This window comes from Perna viridis, chromosome 4 (genome assembly GCF_037379345.1).
Source record: "Perna viridis isolate PV_CMFRI_1.1 ecotype Kerala chromosome 4, ASM3737934v1, whole genome shotgun sequence".
Lineage (NCBI taxonomy): Eukaryota > Metazoa > Mollusca > Bivalvia > Mytilida > Mytilidae > Perna > Perna viridis.
In genome coordinates, this window is record NC_142448.1 from 9,644,210 (window position 1) to 9,668,284 (window position 24,075).

The 24,075-nt window shown below is 32.6% G+C and overlaps 2 protein-coding genes across 4 annotated transcripts; both read right to left on the reverse strand.

Moving 5' to 3' along the window:
• Nucleotides 1-2,871: 2,871 nt before the first annotated feature.
• Nucleotides 2,872-8,150, reverse strand: LOC148618768 (fibrinogen C domain-containing protein 1-like). Of its 2 annotated transcripts, none has more exons than XM_088577959.1 (6): nt 8,006-8,150; nt 7,278-7,367; nt 6,318-6,451; nt 5,985-6,081; nt 5,430-5,594; nt 2,872-3,681 (listed from the first exon to the last, which is right to left on the reverse strand). In XM_088577959.1, the coding sequence occupies exons 1-6, from the start codon at nt 8,103-8,105 to the stop codon at nt 3,431-3,433; spliced, it is 837 nt and encodes a 278-aa protein (XP_088434085.1). In that variant the 5' UTR covers nt 8,106-8,150; the 3' UTR covers nt 2,872-3,430. The 2 variants fall into 2 exon arrangements, with proteins under 2 accessions (XP_088434085.1, XP_088434084.1); XM_088577958.1 differs by having other exon boundaries at nt 7,278-7,370; nt 8,006-8,145.
• Nucleotides 8,151-12,373: 4,223 nt separating this feature from the next.
• On the reverse strand, nt 12,374-18,935 carry LOC148618769 (fibrinogen-like protein 1). Of its 2 annotated transcripts, XM_088577956.1 has the most exons (6): nt 18,745-18,935; nt 18,194-18,283; nt 14,231-14,364; nt 13,752-13,848; nt 13,268-13,432; nt 12,374-12,835 (listed from the first exon to the last, which is right to left on the reverse strand). In XM_088577956.1, exons 1-6 carry the CDS (start codon nt 18,905-18,907, stop codon nt 12,585-12,587), a joined length of 900 nt encoding a protein of 299 aa, XP_088434082.1. In that variant the 5' UTR covers nt 18,908-18,935; the 3' UTR covers nt 12,374-12,584. The 2 variants fall into 2 exon arrangements, with proteins under 2 accessions (XP_088434082.1, XP_088434083.1); XM_088577957.1 differs by lacking the exon at nt 18,194-18,283.
• Nucleotides 18,936-24,075: the final 5,140 nt, after the last annotated feature.

Consider the following 24,075-nt stretch of genomic DNA (forward strand, 5'->3'; position numbering starts at 1 on the left):
TAAAATAAATTAAAAATTGCATATACAGGAAAACTAATATTTATATTTGTGAACTTTTTAATTTTAAAAGTATTTAATGTGGATTTTTAAACTCGAAGATCCGTTAGAAACCATTACTTGATTAAGTTCTAATTGCACAGCATTACGACATTTACATTTCAACTTTACGCATTTCTACTTACTACACTCGCACATGAACGATGCAGATTTAAAGTTATTCATTAGTTATATAATGTTACATAATAGTATGACATCGTCTAGTAATTTGATTTTGACGAAGATAATAAAGATCCTCTACAAGTTTTTTGATTCTTAAAAGAAACATGCTTTGAATTCAGTTTCAACTATATAGATGTCCTTTTGTCTGATTCTAGGACTTTGTACATTGCATTAATCGCCCTCTCAAAGAACTTTAAATAAAGGATACTATGGAAACTATTAAGTCATCCCCATAACTTGGCCTACTCTTGAAGATCTGTGCGAAGGAAAAATCGTGGCTTAACTTAAGTACAAAGAAATGACTACGTTCTCTTTCGTCAACGTTCGTTTAATCGGTGGCGACAACCCTTCAGCACTTGTGGATGGAGTTATCATATTTCAACTCATACGCTATACCAAAGCTTACCAAAACTTCGCTGACTTTATGTACCATGCCATACTTCTTAAAAGAATGATTCTGGAACAGGGTAACGTTGTAAAAAGATGAAAGTCATCAATACAAAAGTTTTATGATCGTCTACATGAATTTTAGGATTGTTATGGTGTTTCCATCTTCGCCAAGAAAATCGAGGTGTTCACCTAATTATACTTGTCCTTTTTCGTCTACCCTAGATGTGACAAAGGAACTTGGTAGATTTTCTAAAAATTTAGAGGAAGCTTACCCTACCGGACCACCTGGCCATTATTCCCATTCCACTGAAATCCGGGTTTCCTAAATTACTTTTGTTCTCGGCGCGTTTCATGTTTGTGTTGCGCATGTCAAATATTCTTTGTCACGTCGTCATCCATGGATTTTGTTTTATTGTATTACCGTTCTTCGAGTCCTGGTTCCCTCGAAATCCCCTTCTTACAATCAGGCTACTATAACAGGGATATGTTGTTATTAGATTATAATAATCACTACAAACTTTTTTTGTTTTTTGTTTTTGTTTTGTTTTTGTTTTTGTTTTGTTTTTTGCATATTAATGAAGTAAATATTTCAAACAATATGCTTAAAACCTTTTTTACAGATTAAATATGTAGTTAAATTTAAAAATGATATTGTCTTACTTGGTGCGGTATTCGTTTTACCATTAGAATGTTCATCCGAAGGTATTGCAAATTGTGCGACGCAAAGAAGAGTAATGGATAGCAATGGAAAGAAATTCATTACAATGCTTCACAACATTAAACTGTTAACTTAAATTTGATAATGGAAACTTGTTTAAAGTACAATACGGATTATCTTAAGGTTCATATAAGTTGCTTTATTGAAGTTGTTTATCTAAATTGCTAATAATTTTCATATCTATCTCATATCGACTGAAACTAAATTAGAAAAAGTTTTGACGGACACAATTAAGGGACTGATTTGGTATATACAAAAATAACAAAATGTAAACATTGAAAATATGTGAGCATCAAAATTAGTATACATATACGTTTTTTCTTGAATATTTCTTTCAACGAAGTAGCAAGGTTTGTAATGGAAGTAAATGCATTAGCTAGGCTTTCGGTAATACTTTAGTCTTAGATTCAAGTAATCAAATAATTTAAAGCTGCATTAGCTGTCATTTTCGTAAATTTTTGTTTCTTATGAAATTTGAGTTATTTCTACTAAATTGTACTTTTCTTGTACAATTTCGTTTAATATCCACAAATAATATGCATTACATACATGAAATAGGTGTCTATATATTTTTGTCTTGCAAGACAAAAAATCGACCCAGATAAGTTCGTAGGCATGTGACTTCTGGTAACCTAACTCCGCGCATGTGCTGTAAAGGTCGCTTCTTTAATAACAAATCTGATTGCAAAGCGAAAGTGGTTATTCAACGGCAAGGAAGACCGACGGACTCAAGCCGTAAAAGAAAAAGGTTCGAATACTACGTAATGATCCTTTTGGAATTTACGTATTGTGATATAATGCGACTCAAATATGGTCATTATTTACTTGAAATGTAATCAAGAAATAGATGAAATGAAATGAAAACAAGACACTTGCTTACCTATGTATCCGTTATTGTTATTTTTTACCAAGGTTAAAGTATTTTTAACCAGGTGAATGTCCTTTCGGCAATTTGCAGAAGTAATGGCGAAAAATAATTAGATCAGCCCTATCGATCTTCTTTGATTAAAAAAAAACGTTGTTTTCACAAAATTCTGTGTGTATTGTCAACATTTATTGCTTCAATTGCATTACTACAAACTTATTTTATTGAAGTAGCCAAATTCAGTAGAATCAAGAACTGACCAAAGTTGGCAGCTAATTCAGCTTTAATGGCTGTCTTTCCGCCACCTAGGTAATAACAAAAGTCAGCGGATTATATGAACCAAACATACAGATCAGTGGTAGCCTTTACTTGAAACTTGTGTTGCCCTTGGTGCTAACCCTATGAAATACCTTGTCGCAAGCGATGATCTGGTTTTGTGTATCAAAATCCACGTTGAACGTTTGATTAAATTAATTACACTATGAATCAAAGTTGAAGTTACATTCAAATGATCATCAGAGTTCTTGTTTACGCTTTAAAGGCGCAACTTTGAGTCCTTGTTGAATACCAACGTTTCATCAACGATGCGTAAATATAGATACATCCGTAGAACTTCGAATACAATCTGCGCATGTTATGTGTAATTCCACTAGTGATTAAAGTAATGATAACAGACGAGAATATTCCATATATATTGTAATTCATATCATTCTACACTCGCATTACAGAGTCAATTTAGCAGGTATTAATTTTTAATTCGAAATAACGTACATGCATGTATTAAGCATATGACTCTCACTCGTACACCCAAACAACGTGTGTTCACAAGACACTTTACAAATGAGTTTTTTCTAAATCATTATAACAACAAATACTACTAACATATTCTAGAAATACGTGGATATAATTTGTTTTTATTGAAATGTAAAACAGCATTACATAAGCGTTTATTCATCACTACATGTAACATCATTGTGTTATTGTTAGTTTTTAATTCTGGATATTAAATCTTCTGAAAGTCTTGAATATAAAATAAATATGAAAATCTTATTTTCATATCAGTTGTTCTTAGAAAAAAACAATACCTATGTTATTTGTTAATGTAAGAAAGAATTTCCCATTACCTTTTATGGTAAATGAACTAACATTTTGAAATGCAAGATAATCAACTAATTTGTAAATGGAATGTCTGTACAGTGTTTAATAAATGCCAATTCATTTAATTGTTTATCATACGTCTATCTTAATCTTCTCATCATCATAACGGACGTCTCCAGGGAATAGTTTGCTCCTTTCCATGTCCTCCAATAAACACCCTGGTGAAGGCCAACTGGTACTTTGAAAAAGTACTCTCCATTTAAATTTGAAGTACTGCATCTATTAAACCACCAACCGCCTTTATGGAACACCGCACAATTTTTTGGGTGATTGTCGTGGTCAACATCCTTTGTGGTAAATCCATTTCCATTATGATGAATTAGACTGTCACCTTTGAAAACATAAATAGTACTGAAACATTTCAACCTGTTAATGATTTATAGCATATGATGAAGTTTTGTAACAATTTTATGTGATGTTTGCAGCTGCAATAAGATAACTGTGAGTATTCGTTTTTTTGTAAATACATCTAATTGGAATTGTGAGTTAAGAAACTTGTAAGAGGGCGAAGTCAATATTGCAATACCATATTTTATATGCACAAAATCCATTTCGCCGAAATATTTGGTCGAGATAGGTTTCAAGTTCAAGTTCATTCTTTGCTTACATATAAAAGGTCTTATTTTCCTAGGAGAGTAATCAAGGGAACCAAGATTCTAGCGGAAATCAAAAGAATGCAATCCAAGGACAAAAGCCAGACACGGAAAACAGACAAATACAACAAGGAACACAAAGTAACCAAAATAATACATACAAAGTAACAAAAGTAAATAAGCACCTCGGACTCTACTAAAAACTGGGGGCATGGACAAGGTGCACTGGTCCTCTGCTTTTCTAGAAACACTCTCCAAATTGCTCATACAATGTCAGTCCGGGGTAGATGAAAGAGGAAAGGAAAACTATGACACGTTGAACAAGTCAATTTTCATGGTGCAGATGGATACATCGTAACGATCCATGAGTTCATGATGACGACCATAAAAGTTCTGTAGTGATAATATAAATCTTGTAGCAAATAACCCTTTTTCCAGAAGCCTAATTGAAAGAAGTCTAGCAAGATACAAAAAGTCTGCGTAGTTAAGGCAAGCCCTGATAACGTATAAGTTGTGATATGAAAACTCCATATGTAGGTGCTGAAGGGATTTTGCCACAGATGAAAGGAAAGTTGAATTCTGAATGAAAAGTCATCACGTTTGTCGTAAAGTTTAGTCAATAGTTTTCCTTTACCATCGATCCATAAGTGTAGGTCAAGATATAAGGCTGACTTCACAGCGTTTGTAGTATCCTTTATTTCAAGTTCTTTGGGGTTAGATTCGATGTATCAAATCCCCGAAATTAGGATAGTTTAACGATAATACGTCATCTATACATCGGAAACTGAGATTAAAAGGATATAGCTAAACGATATTCTTTCTGTCGGATCATATCAGCTATAAAGTCAGCCTCACAAGAGGGAAGGAATAGGACAGCAATTAGAGAAGCACAGTTTGTTCCCATATGAATGCCCGACCGTTTGTTGAAAAACTCGTTCACCATACTGGACAAATATGTTGTGGATAAAAAAATTCCAGCATTTTGAAAACATCTTCTTCTGTATATTTGGAAGATGATTTGTAATTATTTTTTTAAACAAAGTAATCTAAGGAATCTCTATCAGGAACTATATATTTGTATTTAGGTATATTATCTTTCTTTTTAGAAACAACGATGTATAATGTTTTTAAGTCGGGATTTTAAATGAGTATGGTGAATAGAAGTATACAGTATTGAGAAATCATAGATTTTAATACTATTATATTCTGATAATAATCTTGAATTGAGGGTCTCCAGAAGATCTTTCGAATTTTTCATGATCCACATGGAATTAATATCACGTTGGAAGTAACAAGTGTTGTGGAAGGATTGGAGACCCTCTTTGACAGCTGTGAGTATAGAAGTTTCGAATGGTGTTCCCCACTATTGAAAGGTCAGCTAGTTCGAAAAAATTAAAAGGATTATTCCATTGAAAATTATCGTTTGGAATTGTGCCAGTTTAAAGAGTTTTTTTAATCTATAGGTACTATAAGATATTGTTCCTACCTGAAGTTCCATAATAGCCATTTGCAGTCAATTGAAAGTTGCTTTTGTCATCGCCAATACTGAATTCGTCGTATTTGGCGAATGCGCTGTTGCCGTCAAAGTCAGCCAAATCTATCCTTAGCTGATATTTGCCTTGGTTTGTTATTTTGTTCATAAAACTGTTTCCTGTATGTGAAAGTTGAAAAAAAGATACGATTACGCCACAATCTGCAACCAATTAATTTAATTGTTGAACTGTTTGTTACGTTGCTTTCGGTTACTTTCGTTTAACAGTACGCTAGCGAGTTTACCTTAAAACACACATAACAAGACAGGTGTGGTCTTAGAATAACAAAAGCACAATCATATTTTTTTTTCACACATAATGTTGATAGACATAGGCGACAAAGTAACACATTACCTCATTTAGATAGTGTCTACACAATCATGCACAAAGTGTAATGAACATTATAAAGACAATTAAGGAACAAACCATGCCGGTGAGTTCGATAATATAATTTTTCCAATACAAAAGCTTCATAGTTAATATATTATTCAATTCAATACTGTACTGACCAAGCCAAAACTCAGAAAGGAGATTTCCAAAACCATTTCGGTAATCATTCCAACTTCGATGGAAGTTAGTATAACCGTTTTTTCTCCTCTGAAATACCTGCAAATTAAAACTACTTTGTAGTATCATCATAGCACTTATCATTAATTATCGTTCAGTAAAATAATCCAAGTGTTTAAATATCTAGGGAAAATAATACTTTGTAAGTAAGTGGGAGATACACGCTGACATTTCCAGCATGCCATAAAAATTAAACTGATATTCCTGAAGTTATAATTCATTCTCTATGTCATACAAAGTGTCAATTGAAAGTGATATGTTAATATTCAACTAACCGTCCAATGTCCTCCATCAACATCCATTTCGCAGTACACTTTGAACCCTGACGAAGTTCTTGGATATACAGTATACATCCCACTGGGACAGTCATCTGGTATGTCGTTACAGTCTCTTGGATGGCCAAGATTCTCTACAAGAAGAAACGACATAAGAATTTGTGTCAGTTAATTCTCTTTTCTTTGTGCTGCACTTTCTACAATTAATAAAGTTAAATAATTTGATTTTGGTTTTTTTTCTATCAATTAGTAAATATAGTTCTTGAGCTGCATTAGTTATGTACATGTACATGTGTGTGCATATGTAACGTGATAAAGAAAAATGGTAGCATCCGTTTATAATTGTCACTGCATAAAGAAAAAAAACAAAGAATGAAATCATAACGTAAGTTGAACAAAGTCAGATGTGAAACTGTCAAAGCGACAGCTTTAGACATGTTAAAGCATAAAAGTTATCTTTATTCCAATGGCTAATTTGTAATAAGTAAGGCAATGGCTAATTTGTAACAAGTAAGGCAATGTTCAATTTTTCCAGCTTTGGCAAGCTCTGGAATTATATACGAAATGTAATATAAATACTCCATACGCAGACGCAGAAGAAATGTCGTATGATTATATCACGAGATTTCCCCTACGTCATTATCTGATATTACGTCATGATATGAGGCAGGCCACTCCGTTTCTGTAGTGTCCTTTATCTCAGGGTTTTGTTTTGGTGGGTTAGATGCAATTCTAAAAATTCAACGAATATAGAATTATTCTGAGATAAAAAAAAATGTGTTTCTATATTTTCTATATTTCAATATAATTAGTGCTAAGTTGCCCTGTATTTGGACATAGAAAATGAAAATTAAAATGAACATTGACTTGAAACTCTAAACCGACCTAAACCTTCATTTCAATTGAGATTTGTACTTGCTCTAAAGTTATAAAAAAAAATATATTAAATACCGTAAGTACCTTTACATTTTGATAGATCAGTTCTCTCTATCAATGTTAATATTCTATCAATGGCAGTCATTCCATTGAAACATAGTGATGGCTGGATTTCTGCTGATGTAAACGGCATAGTAAGACATCAATATGAATTTACAAATCCGGATAAAGAAAGCTCTAACACGAGGAGGTAACATAGACATATACATAACTGAAAAAAAACTAAATGAATATACGTCATTTACCCATATAAGCCTTAAATAGACGCAATTCATTAGAATTCAAAACTACTTTCCTGTACCATTCTGTTTTCAGCATAAGCAAATTGTATGTGGTCTTTTGTTTCTAACAATAAGACTATTTATGTTCCTAGTTTTAGTAGAGATTTCAGTTTCTATCGGAAAAATCTCCTTGCTTTCCTGTCCTTTGTCAGAAAAAAACACAATTTTAGAACACTCTTAGAACACAATATATCACTAGATTTGTCATAAATAGTGCCCTACAAAACCTCTAAACAGCAATAATTTAATTTTCATATTATTATAATTTTTGTTGTTGTTATTTCTGTCTTCTTTTTTTCTTTTTTGTTTTGTTTTCTATTGTTTTGTTTGTTTGTTTTTTTTTCGTTTTTAAGGAATCTGCGTCAATTTTTTACTACGGTTGTATAAAGGTAAATTAAGGATTTTTACCTTATTATCATACAAAAAATGATATTTGATTGGAAATCAATTAAATAATAAAATATGCGTTACCCGAAGCTGAATTAGATTTAGCACCAGAAATTCCATCCGAAGCACTTAAAAATTGTACAATATAAAGAAAAGTAAAACCAAAGAGTGGAAATAGTTTCATGACTGAATTTCACAAAACTGTTCAAGCCTATGGGGATTACATGAGTATGTAAATTAAAATATCAAAAATTCATTGACACGAAAAGCTAAATAAAGGATGTTTATAAGGTTATATTAAACGTATTTCCCATGTTAATTTATTCATCTTATATTACGATATCATGTGTATCTTACATTGACTCCACAGTAAGCTTTGTATTATTATCTTCCTACATATATTAGATTCTAATGCTGCTGGTGAGAAGTTATTTCAACACGTTACAACATATCGAAATATATATGATTGGTAAACTTTGTATTTATGACTCGTCATATATTATAGAAATAATAAAAATATAAAATTAATAACAATGGACCATAGCGAGGCATCCACAACAAACACCATTTGAGGTCTATGATAAAATGTAATTTGATTAGCAGTCTTTCTAAAAATCAAACAGGAGGTGATTCGTACATGTTAAAAACTCTCCTTAATCAGTTCTATTTCTTGTTCAGAAACAGTTACTGATTACATAATCTATCTTTGTTTTTCATTTATTGTGTGGGCTTTTGAGATAAAAATTATATAGATTGTCTATGAAATTGACACTTTTCATGAATTATCGTTCTTGATTTTGTTTCATTTCGTTGATTTTAGTCATAGATGAATGTATGATTTTCTATAAAGGGCAGATCTGAAGCAGAAAATATCGTTATGTAAAATTATTACATATGCAGACTGAAAAAGCATCGTTTGTTTTGGTGGCTTTTCTTCATCATAAATCATTTACAATTTTCTAGTGTCGTCTTAAACACACAAACCTGAAATGAAGGTAAATCTTTGCATCAATTTAATACACTTGTACAATTATGAAAAATCATATTTTTTCAATGTTATTTTAACTATCAGCGAGCGTAACAAAATGAAATTTACTTGGTAACATAAGCAGCTCTGCTTTTAAACACAGCATACAATGAAATATCCAGTATCGTGTATAACAGCAGGTAACGACAAAGACGAAATAGCAGTCACAGCTTGGTCAATGGAAGCTTTATAATAATTATGACCAGCGGAAGACGATTTAATGTACCATATACACTTTGATGCATTTATTATTACTTGGGTTTTAGATCATCCGGATACGTTGATTGTCGCTCTAGAGTAATGAATTCTGATTGGTTTGGCATTGGACGAGATGTTCCATCAACGCATCCAATGGATGATTTGAGTTATGATCAATCACCCTTCATATTTTATGCACTATTGTTCAGCTGATACTGAAGACTTGGAAATGGTGTAAATTTAGACATTAAGAATGTGTTGATCTTGAATTCGTCGGACATCATATTCGTACTCTACTTAATTAGAAATATTATCAGTACAGTTTTCAAGCTAATCAAGGCTTCCATTTAAGTAAACTAAGGATTTCGGTGAATCGGTTGGAGGGGGGGGGCAAACATTAAATCAAAGATCTCTGATAATTAACACCAACAATTCCAAATGATAGACAGAAACATTAATTTTAAATGAGCAGTATGGACTTTACTAAGAAAGGTCCAGGTGCTGCTCTAGGGAAAAGTCCTCTGTTTTTTTTCTCTAAAATCACCCGACAAGTTTATCATTACATAATTAAAACATTATAATGATCAACAAGCTGATACCATAAAACATTTTAAGTGATGACTAAGTCTTATGGCGACATAACCTCATTAGCTTATAACCATGATACCTTATTAGCTTATAACCATGATACCTTATTAGCTTATAACCGTAATACCTTATTAGCTTATAACCATGATGCCTTATTAGCTTATAACCATGATACCTCATTAGGTAGAAGTTTAGCGTGATAGAATAATACGTATGAGTTATGATAAAAATAAATTCGCAGGAGTTTCAGGAAAATTGCCACAGACCAATGGAAAATTAACAACACCTGCTTCTTAATGTGAAGTTGTCCTATGGGATAGATTCGATATAGAAATTTGTCGAGTGATAAATTATCCAATGACTGCATATCAGTTATGAAAATGAGAGAAAACTGAAAACGAAGAACTTGGTCATATGCCATTCCTTTTGAACCCGATCTGCTTTGAAAAGTGCCTAATGAGAAAGATCGTTAAGTAGAGGAGACAATGTTTCCTTGTAAGGTGTCCGCTGTCTCTTGAAAATTATGTCAACCACACTTGACAACTACATTCAAAGACTTTAACAGTTTTTATGGTATTCATGTACATATTAAAATCGTCATAAGCAGCGATTATTTTTTTTATGAAGAAAACAATACTTTAAGATATGTTCAAGATGAAATATATCTTTTATCAAGAAAAAGTACTATACTTGGTAGAAAAATGTTTATATTTTGTACAACTTAATGTGACTTAAAGTTGGAGAATCACACACACACACAAACACACATACACTTCCACTTCGAATTTTAAAAGAATACAACGAGAGGCAAATTATAGCCAAAATGAATGTGTACGAGTTGTCGTGTTTGTCAATCTCCACTCGTGTATGAATTGTTCCCCAGCTATATTAGTCTACCTTATAGAAGTCTTTCGAGGTAGGTGTAGCTTGTTGTCCTTTGACCTTTTGTTAAAGTCTGTGTATTCTATTTCGATTTCAAGAGTTAAATCCGAATTCGACAGATTATTATGGTTCGTTTTATTGTTGTATTTTCCCACCTCTCTCCTATGTTTGTGGAGAGCTGAGCGCTAACAAATATGTTTAACCCCGCCACTTATTTTATATGCCAATCTGTAGCCAAGTGGTTGTTGATTTTTGTCTTTTTTAAATAATTTTTAATTTCACATTATTTTTTGGGGGCTTTTCAAAGGTTGCTTAGTGGTATGGGTTTTGCCCATCACCAAAGACCATATGGTGACCTGGAAAATTGTATTGATCGTTGCTTGACATTTTGTGGATCGCATTGGCAATCATACCATATCTCCTCTTTTTATATTTCGTTAAGCACAACTCATTGTTTCCAGTTTGTTACATAACTTTTCAACTAAGAAATCTTGTTTATCTTTGATCCCATATATTTAAAGATTTAAAATCAAACCCCCAATCCACACCCCTGTTTATTGCTTTGATTTTGTCACACAAGGTTATGCATGTTTTGTGGCTCGAATCGAATGAAAGTAACAAAAAATTAATGATACATTTCGATCAGTTGATATACGGTAGAAAACCAAGGTAATATATTTTTCCTAAAAAGAGACAGGCCTATAGTTAGAGGTCAAAGACTTGTCCTTTTTATATAAAGCTATAATATTTGCCAGTGTCTAGACATCTGGAAATGTGTAACACTCTCAGAGACTTATTGAAAAGCATATACAATGGTTGTGGTTCATCTTTTACTATTAACACCACATTATAATTTATTAAATCTGTTATTGTCTTGTTCATAAACATTTTTTCTATCCAAATTTCATTATCCCTGTCGTCAAATGTTTGGTTATTCTGTATCTCTGTTTTCTAATTCTGTGACTGAACAAAGCATTAATTTAGAACATTATTCATTGTGTAATCATCAAACACGAGCTGGATGCCATTGTTGGATCGTGCTGTTATAACAAAATATTTTAAAAGAAAAGTTGATGACGGACGCCAAGTGATAACAAAAGATGGGTAGGCTCAAAAGGGAGATAACTTAAGTGAACATGAAATATCATGAACAAATAGATGACTTTATTTTAAGTACAGTATTGTATACGAGACTTCCTCTTCTATAACTTACATGCATCTTTTTAACTAGAATGGTTGCTCGCATAAAAAAATATCACAGTTCATATTTATCTATAATTCTTCAATTTTTTTAAAATAATTTCGTTCAAGCAACACTTACATTTTTTTAGTGGAACCTTGTTCTGTTCTATTGATCTGTTTAATTTTTTAAAGTATACTCTATTTTAATTTTCTCTAGTAGGTAATAAACAAAGCTAAAACATCTGATTGCACGTTTTCGGTTTTGTAATACAAATTCTAGGAACAAAATTATGTTTTAATGCCGTAAGAGGTCAACAGTTCATTTTCTATCATGCAAGCCGCCTCATGCAACAGAATAGTACTTTGTGCAACGTGGAGTGTCCTGATTTGAATAAAAATAATTCAAAATCTAGATAATATTTCAAGATAAACCAGCAACCTATGTATGTAAATCGGTTAAGTTAGATTATGATACTGAATGGAAGAGGATCAGGCAGCTTTTCTATCCATGCACAGATCAAAAGCATACAGAGACATTTCTTCATACTAAAACATCATGGTAAGCGAAATGAACATATTTGATATATGATTTTAATTCTTAAAATTTACCTTCACACTTCACACAACAAGACTTAATATTTATCATTAAACGATTCAGCACTAAGTAAATGTTCATTCAACTTTATAGGCAAAGCCCATAAATATGTCAAATAATTAAAAGTCATATTTAGAAATGTACAAAACATACATTTTGTTTAATAGGTTTATTCATCCAATTGTACCAATCTATCCACGTCGTCTGAGCATCATTGCAGTTTTTTTTAGAGAATAATTGGTACCTTTCCATGCACGCCAGTACACACCTCGGTGTTCTGCATCTGGCGTTCTTATAAAGTATTCTCCATTTAAATCTGCTTTAACACATCTATCAAACCACCAGGCACCTTTGTAGTCAACTGCACAATTTCCGGAGGTATTGTCATTGTCCATGTCTTTCGTTGTAAATTTATTACCGTTATGATACTCAAGACCATCTCCTAAATTAATGAATATTAATGATATAATAAATAATTAAGAAATAACCAAAATATTATGACCATTGGCAGGAAACGTGAAAGAGTTACCGAGTGCGTGGAATTTAGTTTCGGCACTACAAATTTCGCGAATCAAATGAACATATTTTTCATGAAATGTGCAAGTAAGGTTTAAATGACATTTACCGATGTTGTTTAATGAAAATAAATGTGTTCCGTTATAAATATACAAGTGTTCGTTAAACACTTCACATTAATATCTAAGCTCTTGGATTCCTGACACAAATTTCCAGACGTTTCGTGTTATTTATTCATATTCGTCAGTGTCTAACATTTTCATTTAAAAGCAATGATTTTTCATTTGGAGATCTCTTGTGTCCTGTAATATTTTCTCAATATTTTACTAGTATGCTATGCCTCAGCAATACAAGCTACCTGAATTGCCGTAGTATTCCCTTGCTGTCAGTGTGAAGTTCGACATAGAGTCACCAATGCTAAATTCGTTATACTTTGCAAATGCACTGTTTCCTTCGAAATCAGTCATGTCTATTCTCAATTCATATTGGCCTTGTTTGGTTATTTTGTTTAAATGCAAGTTCCCTGCAAAAATAGTGAACTATTTTTCGATGCGTGTTCTTACTAATAAGGGTAACACATTCATCTCAAAAAATTGAAAATAAAAAACAAAAAATATTTAGATAAAGACGAAATTATCTCATACAAAATATCAATAAAACAGTGTTGCTGCTGTGTTTACTTTTGGTCTGCTTTGTTTTGTTTTGTTCGTGGTTTATTTTGTATTAATTCAGGTAAAAATGGTGTAATCTACTTTATATGTACACTTCCTATGAAGACAAAGACACGATGTTTACCGAAGTCCCTGTTCGAAAAAAAAAGTTATTGCTTCAATATTTCTTACCTAGCCAAAACTCTGAATTTAGGTTTCCAAACCCATTAGTATAGTCAGTCCATCCGCGGTAGAAATCAGTGAACCCATTTTCTCTTCTTTGAAACACCTACAATTCGCTCTAACATATACCGTTTCCTTTACATAAGGAAGCTTATTCCCGATTTAACTTCGATGGTGTGTTGTTTCATTTATATCATGGTTTATCTTTATACTTTTTGTAGTTATAGTGAAGACATGGAAAAAACTTTTAAAAATCATTCTTAATGAATATATTTTTTAAAAGTTTTATTTAACAAAGTAAGCCTTTTCAAAGTTAATCGTCTTTCCTTATGTTAGCGTATCAAAAGGTTCTTGATGAGCAAACAAGTCATAAAATATATGTTTTAAAATATGCACTAAATGTATGAAACTATTTCACAGAGTCCACATTACTTTACCTAGCATAAATTATAAATCTCTTAAACCACACATAACCCTGTAATACATACCATCCAATGACCGCCGTCGATATCCATATCACAATATGTTTTCAATCTCGTCCAGGCCTTTGGATATATTGTATATATCCCACTTGGACAGTCATTCGGTATGTCGTTACAGTCAATAGGCCGACCAAGGTTTTCTGTTTAAAATTATTTATGAAGATGGTTACAGCATCTTTGTTTACTAAGATGTGTAGTATTGTATCGCATGCACCTCGACCATATACCGGCACAATATAGATATTCGTTGAATATGTTTTTGTTCTGTGTATATGTTATTATCGTATTTTACATCTTCTCGGCTGTTATCAATTCATTGAGAAGCACCATTATAGTGAAATTGTTTTGCCTGTCGTTTTGAGTTACCACTTCCATGTACTTTAAAGTATAAATAATTTACAATGAATACTTGAAAAATAACAAACCCGGAAACATCAATGAACAATGTTCCTTTCCATGACTAAGATTGAAATTTTTGACAAGCAAAATCAAAATTTATCACGTGTAATTCTGTTTGGGTGTATGAAGGTGGGGAACTAAGGTGTAATCGACAAGAGTTTCTAAACTCAAAATGTTTGTTTTTAACATTCTGCACATGAGAACTTTAGGGAGCCTACATTTTTATTGTTAATCAACCTATCGCCATCAGAAGATTTTTTTGATTGTTTAATCAAGACTTGGTCAAATGTGAATATGATTTATCCGAGATCTCATAGAAGATTGAGAAATTATCCCCAAAATATGTCGTGGTATCTCATGCGGAAAATTTCTCCACAGATGTGTAGCTTTTGTTTTAAACATTCCCCAGCAATCGTTCAGAAATACCAAGAACAAAACTGTCCCACAGAACACAACAGTACACCAATTCAAACAACGAGAAGGAGTATCATGTATGGACAGGGGTACATTCTTATTACATTTAAGTAATATTATTTTACTAAAAATAAAAAAATTAACATATTTTAAAAGAAAAACAGTTTTACTAAATACGGCAACTTTTATTGAGTCTTAAAAAATGTCACGCATGCTCGTTTTTGCATTACGGCAATTTATGCAAAGTGCACGTCTTATTTTTATATTATTGCCACATTCCATTTGCCAACAACAACTGTTTTCTGAATGTTATTTTTCTTAGCTTTTCATTAAGTCCTAGACTTTTAATTTATGATTTTTATTTCTCTTACAACAGCATATTTTACAAATCTTACAAATTGTCAACACCATAAAAATCACGTTTTCAATAACGGTAAAAGCGACGTTCCGTAAGTGTGGTTGGCGATTTTTTCGCACGAGTTTACACTTAACAGCTACAATTCGCATTATCAAGTCAGAATTTATTCAAAACAACAATTAAAATGCGATATTGTCTTATTTTTTTAAAGAAAAAAATCACCAGTGCGGTTTCGAAAATGTCATTCTTATTGTAAAAGACACACATCTAGATTACCATTAAATTAAATATACATGTATGTTGCTGAAATTTGTTTAGGCCTTTAAAAAAAATTTTTTTTATTTTTACCATCACAGTTTTCCTAGTGATAACGTTAATACACGGATTCGGTGAAATAAAAAAAAAAACTATCATGAGAAAGAAAGGATATGGGGAAATGTTATATTAAATACACAGCACATCAACCATGGCAGGAACATTTTGTTTGTGTTTCCTCCCCATGAAAAAGGAGAGAACCAAACAAAAATATTACTGAATGAGGCACCGACACAAATATTTCAAATATGTCTTTAGAAAAAGAAGGGACATGGGAATGTGTTACAAATACAAAACTCACTTACAATAAAATAGCGTTTAATGTTAATTTATTTCAAGAGGATTACTAATAATAGTATTGCTCTCTTGTTTATTTCTTTATAAAAGCAATTTTATAATTTATAATACATTATAAACATCAGACTGAGTTCTTCAAAGCTGTTCTAGATTGCATGGTGCATTTGATCATTAGTCACAGAAAGTTGTGATTTTTTCGTGGTTAGTTATCAAACTTGTTATCAAAGAAAAATAGCGTCCACATTTCCTCTGATTTTCCCCAAAAAACATTGTGTTACCACTGTAGGTACGAACAGCGCGCGTAACGTCTATACGTTTTAGTCAATTTTCTTGAATATAATGTGGTGTTGTAAAGAGTTACTCAGCTGCAAGGATTTTCTGTACATTACGCCAATGTGTGTCGTATCGGTAAAAAAAATATGGTAATAGGAAATTATACCATTACAAAAATGCTCATCTTTACTTGGCCTCAAAATTGTGCTATAGGTACATTTACTTTATCATTAAGGGACCAGTCTTTACTTATATCTCCAGGGGCTGGTAAAAAGTAAGGCTTAGGAAATTTGGATTGATGAAAAGTACAAAAATGTCGTCAAATATCTATCAAAATGCATTTTCGACATTTTTGGTCTAAATGAAACACTTTGAGTTGAGAATTTAGATAGAAGCACACCCACCACCATCACAGTGTATAATTTTTTGCGTAGTGTGATTCAAGAAAAACACACTGTCTGTAAGCACACGATGGTTATTGTTATGCTATTAGGTGAAAACGCAACTTTTCCGCTAACTAAACATATAAAACACTGAATCAGTTAACTTTATGTAGCTTATAACGAGTATATTATTATGTAGCCTAACTGGCCCGACAGTCTTACTCTACATTAGAATGAATGCGAAGGAATTTGGTTCGAGTCTGACCCGGGAATATTTTTTTTTTTATGTTTTGAATTTTTTGGTAAAAATGTTATCATGTAAATGCTATTTCTTACTTTCGATATCGATTAGTCATATTTTATTACAGGAAATTTTGCATATTTAAAAGTTCATGTTGTAACACCTATTTTCCAGGTGCTTCTCAAACATTAAATAATATTATCGATTCGTGACATATTTAAATGCTTAATTATATCATTTACTTGTTAGTACGTTTCAATGAACAAAATACCGGGAAAGTTGTCCCAAATCATTTTAACATATCGTTCCTATGGACATGGCGGAGGGCCTTCTCATTTTTGCTTCATCCTCTTTAAAAGTAATGTGTTGAAGTGGGGAATAGTTGTTCCTTTTGAAATTCTAATGGAACGATTATTTTTACAGAATAGACTTATCACTGATGATTTGTGCCTTTGGTGCATATTGTAGAACCTCTTGGCGATGAATATAGCTTCCTTTCTCGACAGTTTTGGTTTTGATTACTTCTTGTACAATACTTTTTTGGTGTTTGATCGTCCTATGTATTTGGTTTCATTACTGCTGATAAACGAACACTGCCTGTATTCTCAGTCGCATATGAGATAACTATAACGGTTTTTTTTATTAAAAGGGGGGGAAAGAGTGCCATGCTAAACATATCTACTATTTTTCTCTTCGGTCCGAGCGCGATTTTTTTATTGGATTCCTCGTGAAATCCCTGCTTTTGATTTTTTTTATCACATTTACATCTCTAGTGTTTTTTTAGGTATATGGATCGAAGGCAAAGGTCTTTGACAAACACCCTTTAAGTAGAACTTTTCCATCCTTAATTGAATTTCAAATAGTGTCCAATATTGCGTTAAAACCAATTGTTTTGTTTATAATGAACTGTTGGTTCCTATGCTTATTTGTGTTTCAAAATGCATTTGCTCACAAGTGAACAGAAATCAACATGCTGCGTTCCTATAATTATACGCTTGGCGAAGCTCTTTATATCAAATTTTGAAAAAAAAATGTTTACCTAGGACCCTTGCCGGACAGGTTGCCTATTGCGACAGAGATAACACTTATAATGTGTATGCATTCGGTGGTGTTGTAAACCGGCTAGCTTTTCAACACAATGCGAGTACTTATTTTTAATAGTTTATATTTTGTGGCCAGAATGTACCTCACTCAGAGAGAGGAATGCTTTAAACAGTCTATACGGAGATGATGTGTCTGTGCAGGCATGGGGACTATACCTAAAATAATTGGTACATTCAGCCTCTTACCTTTACACTTTGATTTATGATTCCTTCCTATCAGGTCCATTATCTTGTTAATTGCTGCCATTCCATTGAAACATATCGATGTGGGGCTTTCTATCAATCGTAATTATAGAAACTATGCATTATGATATGATAATTAAAAATGTCTGTTATAGGGCAAATTTCTCTTTTTTATCACCGAATCATTTAAACAGAAAAAGAAGCCCGTGGGTTTTCAAAACCTAAACATAATTTCTTCATCAAATTTCAAGGCCTTTGATTCTAAAGTGTATATATAATTTTGTAACCATTATGTAACAAATTAAAGTCATGATATCCGATTTATTAGTTGTTGTGCTTTATTTAGATTGATGAAGCTGTACAATTGGAAACATTTGTATATTAAAACCAAAAATGAGTTTATATCCATCATGGAGATACAAATATCATTTTAGAATTTATTTATATTGTATTTTTTTTAATTGACAAACAAAACAAAAAAGAAACGAAAAAATAAACTGAAACAAAGCAAGGTTATTGAAACATACATTAAGATAAAGTTAAATAAACATTACCTGCTTTCGTTTTAGATTCACCCGTACTCCCTTCTAATGAACATGACATTTGAAACATGTGAAAAACAAACACCGTGAAAACAAAAATATGCATCATTATTGTAATCTGGCAAAACCAATCGGAAATATGCTTGCTGAATTGAGCACCAGAAGCACCATGCATTCGTACGTGACATCTCACAGCTGGTATTTTGATACTTAGTTAAAATATCTTATCTTCAAGCAACAGTCGTAAATATTTACGTTCTTGAAATATTTGTAAACTCTGCTAATGAAATAACACCAATAATAAGTGTATATATCAAGGAAGCCTAAACACAAAATTTTTAATGTAATAGTGTAACTAAAACACTGTCTACGACTGTTTAGTTATGTAAGCAAAATGTTTACAAGACTCAAATGAACCGTGAATGATCTGCACAACTTTATTTTAAATTTAACTTTTCAAGTGTACGGAAACCCGTTAGTACCATGTGAAGCTCTTTTTTTATCTTGTTATAACAACTTAACTAACTTGTTATATCAACTTAGCTTAGTTGTTATATCAACTTAGTTTTCTTGTTATATCAACTTACTAACTTGTTATATCAACTTAGTACATGTATATAAACGATTTAAACGGCCACATCCCAAAACAATTGCATTAAAAATGGACCGAGAAAGGATATTCCGCTTTTATTTTGATTTAGTTGAACTGCCTTTGATAAGAAACATGAGGTAGAAAGTAAATTTCAAGTTGGTAAAACTGAATTTGTTGGAAAAAATATGAAGAGGCAAAGTTAATTGTGATTAAGTTGAAAGTTCTACAAGTAGTAGAAATTTAAATAAAGATTGCTGTAGATTTTAATTTAGTTTAACTGCAGTTGTTAAGAAATCAGGGATACATTATTCATTGTAACTTTGTCTTCAATGAGAAAATTAATTGTAGAATTGTTTTCAGTGAGGTATGCACTTCATTGTAAAGCTGCCTTTCGAAGAGTTTTTTTCTAATCATGTAAACTTGCTTTGAAGAACAAAGATCATTTCAACAAAGTTTTAAGTATTTTATATCCTGATTAAAAAATGACAAGTCATATATTTTTACCAGGGACCTTCTAAACTCCCACAGCATAGCATACGTATTGTGTGGAATCTGAAATCTAATGAGATTGACGGATCTGACGCCGGACAATTGTCATTGGCTATGTGGTTGTATGGCACATTTAGTGCAAAAAATTAACAGTCTGACAAACATAGGTGGGTGAAGTTACGGCTATGTAGTTGTATTGGACATTTAGTGCAAAAAAAATAACAGTCCATCAAACATAGGTGGGTGAAGTTTCCTGATTGTAGCGTCAAGAAGGTATATCAGGTGAGCTCTTCTTATCATGTGGCATTCATTGGGATCTGTGGTTGTCAGCGACTTTCATCTGTTCACAATTTTCCAAAAATATTCTCCTCTGAAACTAGCAAGCAGAAATGAATGAATCTTGGTATGATTGATCCGTAGGGTGTCCTGCACACAAGTTGTGTTTTAATTTTTGATCTGTCAAAAAACATGGTCACCATGGCTAAAAAAAGAACAGGGGGTTCAGACTACAGTTTTTTTGCTTATATTTCAAAAATTATAAGAGAAATAGAGGAAATCTGAAGCAACCAACCTTCTTGCCTGGAAGTTGTACGATTACCTTTTATTGGCGTTATTGCCTCTTAAGTCTCAAATTTGACAATTTTTAATGTTTTTGCCTTAAATCTTGAAAACCGTATGAGCTAGAGAAAAAGTCAGCATAACAAAAGCGATTAGCTCATCAAAATTTGCTATAATGATTTCAGGGCTAAATTGTCTGATGAAGCGTTTAAGGGGTATTTCCCTTTAATTGATTTTTCAGTTGATTTTTGCTGAATTTCTAAAAGAAAATTCTCTGAAACTGCTGAACAGAATTAAATGAAACTTTTTATGATTGGTCCTCAGAATATTCACCACAATATTTTTGTTTCAATATTTGATGCAGCAAAAAAAAACATGGCTTTTTCTGTTTCTAAAAATAGAATAGGGGATCACACTGCAGTTTTATGCTTGTATTTAAAAAAGTATAGCAGGTAATTAAAATCTTTGCAACCTATCATCTTCAGCTTGAAGACCACTACAAGAACCTTGGGTTGTTGTTGTCAGAAAACCCCTTAAAGAGGTTTTGACCCTTTTAAGGCCAAAAATAGCATTTTTTCATGTTTTTGCCCTATAGAATGAAAACCATTGCAGATAGAGAGAAGCTGTTGCTTGCTTAAATGTTCAGTTCAATGAGCTCTACAAAAATGTCCATAAGGTCAAAGTCGTGAGATGTCCCCTTTTAGGGGTTATGGCCCTCTAAAGGCCAAATTGGTGTTTTTGCCATATAGAATTACAACTAATGCAGATAGAGAGAAGCAGTTGCTTGCTTGAATGTTCAGATCAATTTGCTCTACAAAAATGTCCATTAGATCAAAAGTATCAGATTAACCCTTTAAGGGGTTATGGCCCTTTAAAGGCGAAAAATCATATTTTGCCCACTAGAATGAAATCTATTGCAGATAGAGAGAAGCTGTTGCTTGCTGTAATGGTCAATTCAATAAGCTTTACAAAAGTGCCATTGAGTCGAGGTCATCAGAGGAAACCTTTTAAGAGTTACGGCCCTTTCAAGGTAAAAAATTGTTTGATGACACCTTGTAGATGCTAAAGACCTTTAAATGTAATTTTTGCATTTTTTTTCATGTTTTTGCCCCCCCCTACCCCCCCCCAAAAAAAATAAAAAATTAAAAATTAAAAAAATTAAAAAAAAAAAACGTTTGCAGGTACAGCAAAGCTTTTGCTTGCTTAAAAGTTCAGAACATTGAACTCAACTAAAATTTTCAATATTGTTATACAACCCTTTATGGTGGCTGAGTATCATTTGAGTACCAGGTGAGCGATTTAGGCTCCTATGGGCCTCTAGTCTAAGATACGTTTGATAGATCTTCGCGAGCTTTTAAGGTTGCGTCTTTCTCATGTCAATGAGATATGGAATAAGTTTATGTGACACAATTTTCACAAACCAGCAACAATTTGAAATCCTCTACGGAAGACAGCAAGCAGCTCTCAACGTAGATCTTAGGCGCTGTCTGCCATCTTGCTGTTGGCCCCAGGTCAAACAAAATACATATAAACAGAAGTCAGATGGTGTTGCGAACTCTGTTCATAATATAAATTAAAATGGGCAATTGTAGAAAATTGTTGTACTTTAGTTCACTTTCATCACTTTGCCTGGAAACTGTTGCTAAAAGCCAGAAGTTTGATTTTAAGTACTATTGTTGAAAGTGAAAGTAGCTGTACCAGATTCCGAAAGTACTCGGGCACTCATTTGTTATAATACGTTAATTCTTATGTTATGTGTTTCGATTTTTGCCTTTTAATTTTGTGGCGTACTGGGCTTTTATTATATCACAGTACCAAAGCCAGGCGCCGGCAAGTCCTAATTCGGTATTTGTAAAAAACAGAAAGCTGTGATTGGGTTACGGCCAGTCTTTTCCTTCGTTTGTCATAATAAAGCTATGGAAAGCTTTATATTTTGGCACACTAAAAAATACAGTCCTTAACAAATATCTTTTCTAATACTAGTATACGAATTACTCTGTTTTATGCTCCCAGTTTTTAGTGGAGTCCGAGTTGCTCATTTACTTTTAATGATTTTTTTCTGATTTTGAGTTATATAAAGATCAGATTTAAAAAAAACGCACCTCAATGCTTTTGCAGGTTTACAAAATAAAATTCGTCTTTAAAGTTATTTAAAGGTGAAAGAGGGGGTTTTTTAATGCTTTTAGGCTATTTAAACTGAATGTTGACTTTTGATACCGTCCAATTGTGTGAAATCATTTCAATTGTACTGCGTGAAAATGGTGCTCAGTAACTGTTGCATTGTGTCGAGGTATCGAGGAAAGGAATGTCAACATCAAACATTGTTGGTAACCACAACGCATGCTTAAGCTTTTTAAAGATAAGCAAATCCAAACATGACGAGGAACTATCATGCGCACATGTCTGTTCAGTAGATAAGATGTACGAAATAACTTTTAGAACTCTTGACAATAGCTTAATATAGGGTGAAAGCCGTGTAATAACAGTAAATTTATAGTTACCTGAACCAAACGAAGAAAACAGAACTGCATCAGATTTTTGTGGACATGGTTCCCACTAAACTTCCCATTATCGAAAAGGGCAGAAAGAACATCTATCCAGAACTGTGAGCATTGCCTTCGGAAAAAAAAACATAGCATTTCAATACGCTGATTTCCCGTATTTTTACCATATATAAAACTCTCTTCGCGATTGGTTAGAAATTCTTGCATTTGTGCAATATGTCTGTTTTCAGTCCCATATCTCCTCTTACAAGGTGTGGACAACCACCTCTTTTGCTTACTGATTCAATGAAGTACCCTGCAACTACTTTGGGGTCACTGCTGGTTTGATTTGCACAAAGCCATATTATGTTTCTGGAAAACCCGTCAATACATCCATTCATACAGATACCAAATTTCTTAAGCTTATCGTATGAGTCTACATGCCACAAAAAGTCCGGACCAGATGCAAAGTACTTTCGTCTACGGTGGCGACGTTTTAATCGAAAGTCGATGCCCTTTTTGTCCAAAATTTGCATTAAAATACTCACAGCCTCCCTTGAGACACATATTCCATTGTGAATACATCTTAAATGCATTGCGCGATATCCTAGTTGACTACCACCATCTAGTTGTTCTTGGATAAATTCAGCTACTACGAGAATACCATTTCGAAATTTGCATCTGAATAAGCCCTCTTTTCTGAATATTCTCTTCAATGTTGTCATACTTATAGTATAGCTAAAAACTCTAATATTTCAGAATATTTAAATCCAAGGTCAAAATAAAAGCGGCATATCCTTTCTCGGTCCATTTTTAATGCAATTGTTTTGGGATGTGACCGTTTAAATCGTTTATATACATGTACCAAGTTGATATAACAAGTTAGCTAAGTTGATATAACAAGAAAACTAAGTTGATATAACAAGATAGCCAAGTTGATATAACAAGTTAGTTGTTATAACAAGATAAAAAAAGAGCTTCACATGGTACTAACGGGCTTCCGTACAAGTGTAACAACAATTGTCACACAAGTAATATGTATTTCTATCTTCCTTTTTGTACATGTAGATAAAAACGAATATTAGCAAACCATGGTAACAAGGAAGCTCGTTGTTTCAGACAGATAACATCCAGTAAATTTAATATTGCACGACCAACATTGTTTTTTAAACAAGTTCTAACGTTTTCCTAAACAATTTTGTATTCCTTACGCAATATCAA